This window comes from Columba livia, chromosome 29 (genome assembly GCF_036013475.1).
Source record: "Columba livia isolate bColLiv1 breed racing homer chromosome 29, bColLiv1.pat.W.v2, whole genome shotgun sequence".
NCBI lineage: Eukaryota > Metazoa > Chordata > Aves > Columbiformes > Columbidae > Columba > Columba livia.
Window position 1 is genome coordinate 3,010,650 of NC_088630.1, and position 13,344 is coordinate 3,023,993.

Below are 13,344 nucleotides of genomic sequence, written 5' to 3' on the forward strand. Positions count from 1 at the left end.
GAGAAGACACCGGTGGTGGAACCGCAGGTCAGGAGAGCTCAGGTCAGGAGAAAGGTGATTGTGGCCATATGGGTTTTTCTAGCTCACACACCAATGAAAACAGTTTGGATAATAAAAGAAATGAATGCAAAACAAGAACTAAAGGCAGAGAATGTTTATATGCTATATATGGGGTAGACCTGAAGGTATATTTCTTCCTACAAGGAAGGAGAATTCACAATGGTAATTAACTGAAAATGTGAATTTCCAGATTGCATTGGCAGCATACGCAGGGAACATATCAGTTTATTACCCTCAGCATAAACTGTGTGCTGAAATTGGTAATTTACCGTTGTACGGCAAACGCTGCTGTCAGCAACGACCAGTAAGTGACAAGACTGTATTTACTGATGCCTCTGGTCGCTCACGTGAAGTTGTATTTACGTGGCTGAACTCAGATACCCAGTGCTGCAAACACAAGGTAGAAAAAGAGACCAAGGGTCAAACAAGTTCTTGAGCTGACAGCTGTTGGGATCGCTTTGAGGTGTTCTGTAACAGACCTTTGAATGTTTTAACTGGCTCATATTATGCAGCTGGCATACTTAACCGCCTGCAAGCTTCTTTTCTTAAGGAAGAGGATAATCCTCTTTTGATGGCTGAATTGGGAATGCTATGGTTTCTAATAAATCATAGACATCATGGTTTTTATGCAATGCACACCCGCTCTCGCACGGCCCTTCCAGGACCTCTTGCGGAAGGCAATAGCAGGGCCGATGCACAAGCTGTGCCGCTCACTGTGCCTGAAGCCTTGCAGCAAGCTAAATGATCACATGAATTCTTTCACCAGAGTGCAAAGGCGTTAAAACGACAATTTCAAATGACAGTGGATCAGGCCAGGAGTGTTCTTATGTCCTGCCCTGATTGCCACCAGTTGGCACCCGTGCCATCCAGAGAGGGTGTTAATCCAGGAGGGATTACTGCCAGTGAAGTACGGCCAGTGTTAAAGAGTCTCTTTGCCGACTTCTCGGTATCGTTTTCTGGCGACGAGGATGGGATGATCTGCCTGACCTGCCGTGGTCCCCAGGATCTCTGGGACCTTGTGCCGGCACCGGGGAATTCCCGGAAGGGACCACAGATCCTGGGACCAGCTCGGGACGCGGGTAAAACCCCATCAATGAGATAAGGCACTTTCATTGTCTGGTTGGGTTGGCACGCTGCCTGCGCGAGACGTGGGCGACACCAGCGCGTTGGGTCTGCGCATTCGCGTCTGCGCATTTAGTCCAGTACTTACGGTTCACCAATTGTCTGTTAATGTGATTGTGAAGTAGGTAGTGGACAATCGACAGGAGGATTCGGGAGAAATCCCCCCCGGGCTGTATTTTCTGACGTTGGAAAAGGATTGTTTGCTGTTCAACAGAGAGTCAAACAGGGAGAATCGATTGAATATTGTAATTAATGGCGGCCACTGTAAATAATATTAATATGCTGCACAGGTCTAGGTGGGTGTACTTTGAGATGTGTAGTATAGTAATGTGCTACATGTAGTATATAGTAAGGTATATATTTTAAATCTTATATTGCCTATTACATAAGGCATATTACACAATACATAATGTTACATATGCATTGTCTTTATCCCCTTCAGATCCATTTGTTTTGAAAAAGGATAATCAGGGAAAGAAATGGAAACCAGTCAAAGGTTTGTTGAAGAACAGCTATTGGTGTAGAATACACAGAGAACATGAGATCAAAATTGTCCCTCGGTCAGTCCAGGGTGGACGATTTAGGCTGTATTTACCGTTGTAAAAACAAAGCTTTCCCCCCTTCATTTTTGTCACATGTTGTAATTAGAATTAATAGAGATATTGGAGCCCGTCCTAGCTAAACTGGAAAAAAGACAGCAGCCATGTGTATTTTTAAATGAAGATTAAATCAAGTCTGCTGGCTCATTATCTTTAAGTGTTTTACAGTGATCACCTCGCTCCCAAGGTTTTGTGTCTGTGGTATCAAGGCCTGACACCCACGGCCACAGTGGATGAATCACCATGGACACAACACCAGGAACCCGCCTGTTTGTGTCCAGGATATCCACTCCAGCAGACACGTTTTAGTAAAAGAGCACATCATGGAACTGAAAAACCCTCTAATTGTGTCATTATGCACATTCACTGCTCTTTTTTCTACTTTATAGCCGTTGTAGGTTTTTAAAATTAAGCAGTTTGAAAAGGGTTTCTGTTTTGGCTCTGCACACGGAGCCTGATTGTCCTTCTCTAGGGCCTTTCACCCAGTTCACCGCACTCGTGTGATCATTGCGCTGCACGTGGGCAAAATCAGCCGTGCCCTGTGTTTCTCCTGTAAAATAGTAAGAACGCTGATATAATCGTGCCAGGAACTGCCTGCACAGGGAATATTTGAAGGAACCCACTGCTAATGGATTTTTAATTGGTACTTGCATTATGGATTAGATGCAACAAAAATCCATACTTTCTTTTATCCTTTGCTATACAGGAGGTGGTTGAACTTTTCTATAGCAGATTCGATCACTTGTTGTAAAGCAATGAAATAAATAACATAGGCTTTTTCTATGGATGAACAACGTTTATTCCAATAACTTAATTGTATTCCTTAAACACGTGTTCATTAGAGCATAAGCAAAACAGCGCTGGGTGCGCGGGGGCTTCGCTCTGCCCAACACGCACACCTTGAAACAATAAGAGGTGTGCTTAAATACAGTAAGGTGTTACATATTCACAATGACCCCAGGAACGCCTGTACATATTCATAACCTTTCCCGCTGCTTATTAAAATGAGTCTCAGAGAACCATTTCCATAGTCTCCTTGACCCTCCCCTGTTGCGCCTGCGCAGGGTCTCTATGGGTCACTATGGTCTCTGTGGGTGTCTCTGGGTCACTATGGTCTCTGTGGTCTCTATGGTCTCTGTGGGTGTCTCTGGGTCACTATGGTCTGTATGGGTGTCTCTGGGTCACTATGGTCTGTGTGGGTGTCTCTGGGTCACTATGGTCTCTGTGGTCTCTATGGGTCTCTATGGTCTCTGTGGGTGTCTCTGGGTCTCTATGGTCTCTATGGTCTCTATGGGTCTCCCAAGTTGCCAAGTCGACCGAAACCAGACTGGCCCCCTTTTGCTGTAAATCTTGGCTGTCTTGTCTCCTCAAGGTTACAGCTGGTGCTGTAAAACTTCTGATCTCGGCATTTGATGAGGTTCTGGTTTTTCTTAACACAACTGGTTACATGTGGCTCTAAACTAGATACTCATTATGTGGCTTCAAGTGTTAGTTCGTTAGCAGGCCCTTATTATGGGTTGGTTAACCCTGAAAACGTTAGCTCCCTCTATCAATATAACCTCATAAACAAGTTTCAGAACTTTTTACATAGAACTTACCCACCTTTTCCTTTTTCCAGGTTCAGAGCCCGAGACTCATTTGGTTGTATCTGTAAACATCAAACATCTCAGCACGAACCACAACTGCATTTCTCACGACAGAAGTGCCTGAACTGCACAGCTTGCCTGGCAGTGCAGAGAGCAGGCAGTGTGGTGAGTCCTGGGCCCTTGGGGACATTTCCCCCTGTTTTGTGTCCCAGTCCCTCCCTGCTCCCTCCTCTTTCCCACTGTGCCCTTCTTCCTCTTCATCTCTTCTCCCTCTGTCCCTCTGCTGCTTCCTCACCTATTCCTCCACCCTTCTGAATCTCTGTGCAGGGTTTCTTGTGTCTCCCTCTCCGTTTCCACCCCTCTGTGTTCTCACCATCCCTGGTTTCTCTTTGTCGTCATTCTGGTCTGTTGATCTGTCCTGCTCCGTGCCCCATCATTTCTCACTGTATCCCTCTGTCCTGCTCCCTGCGCCTATTCCTGCCCCTTTTCTTTTTTACTCCCTCTCCATCTTGCTGCCCACCCCAGGATTTTTTCCCAATCTCTATCGTACCCCCAACCCTTATTGTTCTTTCTCTCTCCTGCTCCCTCTCCGTCTTTCTGCCTGTCTTCCCTTTCCCTGCTGCTTCTTTCTCCATCTCTGTCCAGATTACTGCCCCTTTTCCTTCTTGATGTCTTTCTGTCCCGTTTGTCTTTCTGTCTTCCTTGCCTGTTCCCGGCCCCATCCCTTCTCACTATATCTCCCCTGTCCAGCTGGCTCTGCCTTTTCTTTGTCTTCTCTTCCTCTTTCCTGCTCCTCAGCCCTCTTTTCCTCTTCCTCCAGCTCATTGCTGCATGTTTGCCCTTTCCAGTCTCTTCATTTTGATCTGAACTTTGCTTTGTTTCTCAGTCCCTTTGTTCTGTTCCCTGCCTTTCTTTTTGTCTCTCCATCTGTCCATCCCCCTCCCTGTCTTTCTCTACTCCCTTCCTGCTTCTCCTCCTCCCCACTCCCCATCCCTCTGTCCTGCTCCTCAGCCCTGCTGTTTCTTCCTCCCTGTCTCATCACGGCTCCTTGTCCCTTTTTGCCTTGATCTCTCCATCTCTCCATCCTTTTCCCTGTGTGTTTCTTTCTCTCTGGGCTCCTCTGTCTTCTCTCTTGTCTCATTTGTCTCTTTCTAGTCCTCTGTCCTTCTCCCCAGCAGCTTCAACTGAATGACCAGGTGTCCGTGCACTCTGGTGTTTCCTCATCCCTGCCCTGGGGAAGATCTGTGTCTGTAGGGCTGGGGATCATTCAGGAGCTGGTCTCCTTGTGCAGATGGCAGAGCCGGGTGCAGTTGTGGCAGAGGTTGTTCTCAGCTGCTGCTCTGTGCAGCTTGGTTCAAGAGCCAGCTGGGGGCTTCTTTGGAAGGGAGGTTTCTTGTTCTGTGCTCACTGCTCCTCGGCACCCTGCACAGGAGCGCTGTTGGGGTCTGCAGGGACGGGTGGGACCTGCTGCGACTCCTGGTGAACGTGAACTCAACTTGTCCTGATGGCCTCGAATGAAACCAGACTGACTGTAGATGGTTTTCTTCCCTGTTTCAGTTCTAAACTACATGTTTGGCACTAAAAAACATGAGACTTTGTGCTGTTTTCCAGACATCAGTGGCTGCGAATCAGCTGAGAACATCACTGCCTTAGGTACCAGGGCAGGTGGTCTGTGATCAGGGCTGTGGACTTGAATGGCCGTGCTTTCATTAACGTTTCCTGGTCTTGCCATTTCACACCCTTCCTTCTCCTGGAAATCTAAGCCGGCATTTCTTATCCTGAGGTTCAGACGGGAGTTGGACTTACTGTTGAACGGCTGATATAATGTGCTCCCTGAGGAGCACATCTTGCTTTTTTGTTGTTGTTTTCCAACACCGTCTGAACTTTGGTCAGCAAGAGAAAGAGTGGTGACAGAGTCTGTTATCTGAGAGTAACGTGTTCCTGTACCTTTCCCGTCGTTCTGTGGTGAAGGATTCCTTCCCTTGCAGAGAGGACTGCGAGACCCGCTCCTGTCAGGTGGGACTTTGCCTCCAAACGAGGTGCAGCCTCTTCCATTGTGACATCAGCCACTGCCGTTGTGTCACAAAGCAGCATCAGCGCTGAGGTCGGCACAGCAGGGGATAAGACCAGGGGTCTCCCTGCGCCTCGGTCACTCTCGATCTTGAGGGAACCGAGATCGCAGAGTTTCTGGCTCACTGCTGAGCGAGTGAGATGCTTGTTACCTGCACCTCAGCAGGTACCAAGGGACAACCAGAGAAGGTTCAAGGTCTGAACGGGTATGTTTGAAAACTCCTCCTGCCCTTTCCCCAGGTGTGTTTTCCACCTCGTCAGCTGGGGTGGGTGGAGGGTGGGCAGGAGAGGAACACGAGGGCAGCCTGAGAGCTGGGTCTGGAGCTGCTGGAAGGCAGCAGCCGCCTTTCAGTCTCTTCATGAACGCAAGGGCTGGGCCCAGAAGCCTTTGATCTCTGCAGAATGAGGGACAGGTCCATTTTGGATGGGACAGAGAGAGTCCTGGGGGTGGCCCAGACACAGCCTGCTGCAGTAATTGTGAGAGCTCAGCTCAGTCCTGTGTTGTGCTCTGCAGGGTGGGTTCTGTCCCTGAGCCTGCTTGGTTTTCCTCTCCACGGGGACCAGAAGGACACCAGCGTGTCCTCTGTTGGCCGTGGGTCTGACTTGTGTTCCTGACAGAGGAGGTTTCCTTGGGAAACCTGGTCAGCTCCTCACCAGGGCTCTGCCTTAGGAAAGGGGCTCAGGATCCTCAGAGGGGTGCGAGGAGTTCTCTAGGAGAACAAAAGGGGATTGTTTGTTCCTGATGAGTGTCGCTGTGAGCCTGTTGAGAGCCTCCTGGAACAGGCAGGAGGAATTTCCCCCCTGCAGAGCGGTGTGTGCTGTGTCTTGGCAGATCAGGCTCAGGGCAGCAGGGCCCAGACACCGGAGTTTCTTTGGTGCTTCCTTGGTTGCCCGTTGCTTGCCAGCGCACATTGACATTCAGCCCTCCCTCCCTCTTTCCAGTCTGCATTTGTCTGCCGTTCTGCCAAGAGAAGGGCCGGAGATAACCCGGCTGCTAAAGAAACGCTGCGAGAGGGGAGACACACACCCCCCTGGCAGCTGTTGGACTGTAGGGGCACAGGCTGAACCTTCTCTTGAGAGGGTGGAGAACAGGAGCAGCACAAGTGTCCACCGGGTGCTGGGCAGGAGAAACAGGCGTTCGTTGTGTCCTTCTATTTCCAGAGAATCCCTCTCCAGCCCCACAGACATGAAGTGTGGACACAAGTCCTGTTGCAACTCCTGTTCTTAGTCCAGAGTCAATCTTGAGCCCTTTGTCCCTAAGGAAACAATCTTTGCCGTGACAAATCCCCCACTGGTGCAGCTGGTGACACCTCCAGCAGTGACTGGAGCTGGTGCAGGACCAAGCCAATGCACACGGCAGGAACGCCAGGCTCAAGGGCTGAGTCCATGCTGCTGCTCTCCAGTCTGCTGCTGATCTGCACGGGAACCGCCAGCTTCACCAGCCTTTTCTTTATCTGCTCTGCAGGGAGATGAAGGCTCTCAAGGCAACGACCCTTGTGCTGCTACTTGGTCTGTTCTCTTTCGGTGAGTCTCTGCAGAGCTCCGACCTGAGGACGGTGCTTTAGGAGGTACTCGGGGCTCCATCCTGCCCTGTTCCGCTTCCCCCGCTGTGAGCAGCGGAGCTCAGCCAGGAGCAGAAAGTCCCCACAGAGCTGTGCCAGTCCCTGCTCCAGCGGGACGGGTGTGGGTGAGGAAGGGCTGAGTTGCCTTCCCCAGGAGGGCTGAGCCAGTTCTCTTCAGCCCAGGGAGAGGCCGTGGCTGAGCTCTCCTGCCCCAGGGGCTGAGAGTCTTCTGCAGGACAAGGAGCACAGTCCAGGGCAGGGAACGTCCATCTATTGCGGAGCCCGTACGCCATGATGGCCACTGTCAAAGACAATGAGAGACAACTAGGGCACTTGAGAGAGACACAGAAAGGGGAGCAGGCACCCTGGGGCATAGCCCAGCCTTAGACCAAGTTCTAAGCTCTGGTGTGTGTCCCACAGGTATTTACCACTTGGGCCAACTTGGCAAAGAAAGCCTCTGGAGCACTGCAGCACAGTTACAAGACCTGAGCAAAACCCTGCCCCTGCCAGACCAGCTCCATAAGCTCCAGGAACAGCTTTACCATCTGCGCTGGAGCACAAAAGATGTCGCGGAGCAGGCTCTACAGGAAGGACTGAAGCAGGCAAAGCTCCCAGGCATTACCGGACGGGTAAGGGCACAAGGCAGAAGGATCTGCTCGAGGGTTTTATCCTCCATCCACACGTATCCTACTCCATTCCCTGTCACAGCCAACAGGCTGGTGCTGCTGGAACAAGTGCTGCCATGGCCACGCTTCCTTTTCCTGTTGCTCCACACGTCCCTATGGGGAAAAGAGAGCGTGACGGGAATGACAGCTGTCTGAGTTGTACCTTCCTCTGCATTTAGATCTCGAGTCCTCCGCAAAGGAGGACTGGAGAGAAAGACCTTCCAGCAATTTGGGTGTTCCTTGCATCTGAGATGGGCCTTGTCCCCGTTCACCTTGGCTGGCCTTGCAGGGGAGCTGCTTGCCTCGTTCCTTTACATTCTAACAGGCACTGTCCTTTGTGTTCCTTCCAAGGCTGTTCAGGAGATCATCAGTCAAGCCCTGGAGAATCTGGTGGAAATCCAGGTCCCGATGCCGGATTACGCCCTGAAATCAGCAGGTGCCGTGACATTGTACATACAAACCAGTTCTAAAGCTTTTCCTGTCCAGATTGACAAGATGGGTATTGTAACTTGCCCTGGGGTGGGAGAGAAGGGACGAGAAGTCAATTTGTGCCCTAAAAGTGCACCCACTGACAGAGTGTGTAACAGGCCAGACCCCATGGGAAGCTCAGAAAGCCTTGTTCACGTTCTTGTCTTTTTCCACGGCCCCATACGACATTTTAGTGACACCTTGCTGTGTGTTCCAGAGAGGCCGTGCCAGTAAGAAAGAGGGGAAACAACTGTGGGACATAGATGATAACTGAGAAACCTTTTCCAAGTCAACAGTGCAATATCCCTCCTGACACTGTCTGATGATTCTGCTCATGTTTTAATTTCCAGGGGCTGCTGTCATTCATTCCAGGACTTCTCCATCCTTCCGGAACGCCAAAGCCAAACTCTTCTTCTATTCCCTGCCATTGATGGATTACATGAGGTCCCCTGAGCTTATTCTGGAGGTAGGAGCACCAAGAAGCAGTAAAACATAGGTCGGGATAATGAACCACACCTGCTGCTCAGAGTTGCCTTTCCCCGTATCTTTGATCCTCAAAGCTTCTTCTCCTGCCTCCTTCTTGCATGGACCTGCTTTCCTCCTGTGTCTCCCTGCTGAGTGTTTCCTCTCCCAAAGTGCCCCAGGTTCTCCGCGGGAGCTTCTGCCAGGCCAGGCTGCTCCTGCAGTCTGTGTCTGCCCACTCGCTGTGCAAACTGTCAGCACAGCACGGGAGGAGAACGGCAGAGGAGCCTGCAGAGCTCTGGGATGTGTTCTTACTGAGCACCAGCAGGTGCTGAGAGTCTGCACTGCTGGAGGGCCCCACGTTGGGCTCTCAAGCTGTCCTGGCCCTGCTCCTGAGCTGCCTGCACAATCTGAAGAGCTGGCTGGTGCCAGTGGAAGGAGGTGGGAGCGGATGAGAGGGAGCGAGTGCTTCCCCTGACAGGAAAGGTTCATCCAGGTGGGCCCGGAGCTGCCCCCTGCTCTGGGCAGGGGCTTTTGAGCCACACCAACCCTGGCTTGTTTTTGGCGAGGGCTCTGGACTGGGGGAGGCCACTGAGATTCTACAACTAGCACACCCAGCTCCCAGCCATCGAAGGGCTTCTCTGCGGAATGGTTTTGTGATACGTGAATTCTCACAGCCGCTGCTCTGTTCGGTACCCACAGAGTCCGACTGAAGGCACTGGCTGTGGCTCAGAGCAGAACTGATTGGCCGAATGATTATTAATCCTCTGATGCTCATGGCAGGAATGAGAGCCAGGGCAACCTTCTCCATGTCAATGTAGTTTCTTCTTCTCCTTTCAGCCAGAAAATTATCCTGGCAACTGCTGGCCCTTCCCAGGAAGTCAGGGTCACGTGTTCATCAAGCTCTCTGTGCCAGTCATTCCCAGAGCAGTCACCATGGACCATGTCTCAGGGACAGCGTTCCACGGAGAAAGTATCTCCGGAGCTCCAAAGGACTTTGCTGTCTACGTAAGTGACTTCTCTGGAGTTGGGGGCTGGGGGTTGCACAGCATTTCTAAGCAGGGAATGAAGACGGGTCAAAGAGTCCAGTGGCCTGAAGCTTCCTCCTGACTCTCAGAAGAAACAGGGTCCTTGGAGTCTCTCCCTTCCCATTTTATTCCTCTTTTATTCAATGTACCACTCAAGAACAAAAAGCTGCTCGGGCAAGATGCTACTCCAGGAGCCACATGGAAAAGGAGCTGAACAGTGCATGGTCCTAAACCTTCTTGTCTTCCAATCCCAGTGGCATTTGTGATCCTGAGGCTACCTCCCTCTCACTGGGAGTGTCTGCTCCTTTTCGGACTTCCAGCTTGGACTCGTTGAGTAGACAAGTGTAGCGTGCTGCCCAGCTGCAGCTTAAGTCTTTTCCTTGTGGTCATCGTCCTTGGACTATGTAGCTGAAATAACCCCGTACTTCACCGACTGAAGGTCAGTCTTCCATGGTGCACCAGATGCTCTTGTTTTCTCCACCCATCTTTCTGTAGGGCTTCAAGGAAGAACACGAGGAGCAGGGAACGTTCCTGGGACAGTTCACTTTCCTGGCGGCGCTGAATCCCAGGCAGACCTTCCAGCTGAAGGTATGGGGACACAGAGGGAGGAGAACTGCAGGAAAGGAGGAGAAACACGGCTGGATGGGGAGAGGCTTCCCTGCCAAAGGGCACAGGCAGCCCTGTCCTTGAGCGAGTGCCACGCTGCCTTTCTTCTGCTTTAACTTCCTGGTGGCGGATGGCTGGACGGCCGCTCTTCTTCTCTTTCATTCTGGGTTTAAACTTCAGTGCTTAGAAGCGCCACAGTTGAAGCTGGAATCAGCTTGACTGTCTGGACCCCAAGTGCACACAAGCGGCCACATCCCGTAGGATGCAGGACTGCTGGTCTGCCGGTTAGAGACCAGAAATACTGGGCTTCCTGAGGGTTCTGTTGGTGCTGGCAGTGAGCAGTGACAGGGAGGCCATTCTGTTTCCATGGCTTTCTAGAGAAGGGAACGAGACGTTATACTGACACCAGCACTGCGTCTTCTGACTGTGGAAATGTGTGCCTCAAAGCAGGCGAGAACTTTCCAGTGTATTTGCTGAGGCATCTGGTTGCTGCTTCTTCCTTTGCTGTTCTCGTGGCCCAATGAGGGAACATCTTGACCACGACAGCTCAAAAGCCCCCGCGGGGCAGCAGGAAGGAAGCTGCTGATCGAGGCCGTCGCTGCGGCACTTCTGTCAGTGCTCACGGGCCAGAGAGGAAAAGGCGACTCATTTCTTCTTGTCCTTGCAGAAGGAGCTCCCTGGGGTCGTGAATTACATCAGGCTGCAAGTGCTGAGCAACTGGGGCCACCCGGACTACACCTGCCTGTATCGGTTCAGGGTGCACGGTGATCCGCCCAGAGATGGGGGAGACGTTCCTGTTTCTTCTATCAATAAATTCCATTAACGTTCACCCAGTCGAGTTCCCGTCTGCTTTGCCTGTGATGCTGCCTGGTCCTCCCTGAGCTCACTGGAGCTCCCCGGCCTTCTCTCAACCACCAGCTTATGGGAGACTTCAGGAGCACACAGCAAGATTGTCCTTGTTAGGGAAAATGGAAAACTCAGCCACAAACCTGCAGGAAGCCTGACATGCACACACTTGCTGCGACACAGGAACATCAGCAAGGCCCTGCCTGGACACCAGAGATTAAATTAATGGACAGGTTTCCTGTGCAGGAAGCAACTAAGGATCCACTGAATGGAACCATCTGTTGTTACCTGTTTTCACAAGAGGCACATGCTGCTTCAGCTTCCATCTTTCAGTCTTTTGCCGATGAGAAAATGGAAGTGTGTGTTTTTGTAAGAAGGAAACCTTAATTGGAAAGTTGGTTCATGAACTTTTTTGCCTCTCTGGGCACCTATGGACTGAATAGCCCAGGAACTGTTACAGAGTGATGAGCAAAGCAGTCCCAGGACACTTAATAGATCCCATACCCACACCAGTCTGTCTTTCCTTTTGACCCGAGCTCCCCAGGCCCCAAGGCAGGAGCAGGCAGGGCAGTCGTGCGCTCGGCCCGCACCAGGGAGGAGAGAGCAGGACCAGCGCTTGGCAGCCGGGGCTGGGAACAGCAATTTGTGCTCTGAGCTGGGGCTTAGTCCATGTGCAAGCCCAGCACGGGTCCAGATACCAAACTGAGGGTGTCGGTTCACCCCCGGTGCCACACACACGGCACCTTCTTCCATCGCCTCCTGCCAATGAGCTGTTTTGCAGCCCCTTCCAGCTCAGCCCAGCTCAGACACTGCACTCTGGCTCAGGGCTGCCTGGGGCTGGTGACCCTCGGGGCAGCAGCAGGAACCGCTCTGACCCTGGTTGTGGGGCTGTCCCTGGGCTGAGCCCTCGGGCCCGGGGCTGCTGAACTGGGCCATGCTGGGGCCCAGGGCTGCTGAGGTCAACAGGTCCCCATGGCCTGTCCGTGCTGGGAGATACCTGCTCCTGCAGCACCCCTGGTCATGATCCCGAATCTGGTCCATCCTCAGCCAGAAGTACACTTTAGTTTGTTCGTTTTTTTGTTAAAACTGAAGTTAATTCAGGTAGAGGTAGAACCTATTTAGAAGTTTTAGTGGTTTGGGGACAGAGGCCAGTGTGGGGCTGGGACCCTTGGGGGTGAGGGCTCTTTCTGCCCCATGCCCTTGGCCTCTCCCTCTTGGTATGGTGAAGGTTTCTGCCTGCACTGTGATTTTGCTGGGCTGTGAGGCTGTGTTGGAGCAGCAGAGGTAAGAAGTGGTGGCTTTAAAGGCATTGAAGCTGTGGTAAAACTAGCAGGTAAAGCTCGTTTCTTCCTTGAGACCTGCCTCTCAAAAATAGTTACAAGGAAAGACCCTTGAAGTTGGCTTTTTTTTTTTCTAATTTGCTCTTAATATGGAGCTTTTGGTATTGATTGATTGATTGATTGATTTCTGGGAAGCAAGAAGTGAGAGCCTGTGCGCTCCCATAGGCAGCGCTGCCTCCCAAATAGGTGCACCCTTCTCCACTTCTGTTCCTTCCCTGCTCGTGCAGAACAAGGCCATGCAGTAGTGTGCAGATGTGGTGATTCCAATGTGACTATGAGGTCACAGCCCCACGGTGACGTGCTGTGCTGTGTCTTGGCAGCAGCAGCATCATGGTGCGAGCGTGGGGGCCATGGTCCTCACCCTCCTCCTCCTCCTGGTGTCCCTGCCAGCCCGGGACGCCCAGGCTGCTCCAGCCGAGCGCAGGGAGCAGGTGGGCGGGCAGGGGCAGCACCCAGCCCCGAGCAGCTCAGCAGGGCAGCAGTGGGGCCAGGGCTGGGGCTGGGGCCGGGAGAGCAGCTGGGCTGGGCCGGGCAGGGCGAGCCAGGCAGCACCAGGGTGTGGGCAGGGGGCAGACGCCCCGCAGGGAGGGGAGAGGGGCTGCGGCTGCTTCAGGGGCAAGTGCTGGGCAAGCAGGGGCTGGGAGTGGTGGCCCAGGGGCAGAAACCAGCACTGAGTCCCTGTGGGGCCCTCGCTGCCCCCAGCCTCGTGCCACACGGCCCCATCCCAGGGCACGCTTGGAGCCTTTGGGCCTGTTTCAAATCCAAGCTGGGATTGCTTTGGCCCTTTGGGCCAGTTTTGAGCTCAATCTGGGCACATTTGTGCCCTTTGGGTCGTTTCTGCCTAGATCTGGGAGTTCTTTGGCTTTGCACTCCAGTTTCTACCCAAATCTGCGGGTGTTTGGGCCACTTTTGGCCATTTTTTATCCAAAT

At 52.2% G+C, this 13,344-nt stretch overlaps 1 protein-coding gene across 1 annotated transcript; it reads left to right on the plus strand.

Moving 5' to 3' along the window:
• Positions 1-6,683: 6,683 nt before the first annotated feature.
• LOC106146118 (SUN domain-containing protein 3) lies at positions 6,684-11,233 on the plus strand. Its single transcript, XM_065043357.1, has 7 exons — positions 6,684-6,961; positions 7,420-7,628; positions 8,016-8,100; positions 8,483-8,598; positions 9,435-9,602; positions 10,118-10,210; positions 10,896-11,233. The coding sequence occupies exons 1-7, from the start codon at positions 6,907-6,909 to the stop codon at positions 11,049-11,051; spliced, it is 882 nt and encodes a 293-aa protein (XP_064899429.1). The 5' UTR covers positions 6,684-6,906; the 3' UTR covers positions 11,052-11,233.
• Positions 11,234-13,344: the final 2,111 nt, after the last annotated feature.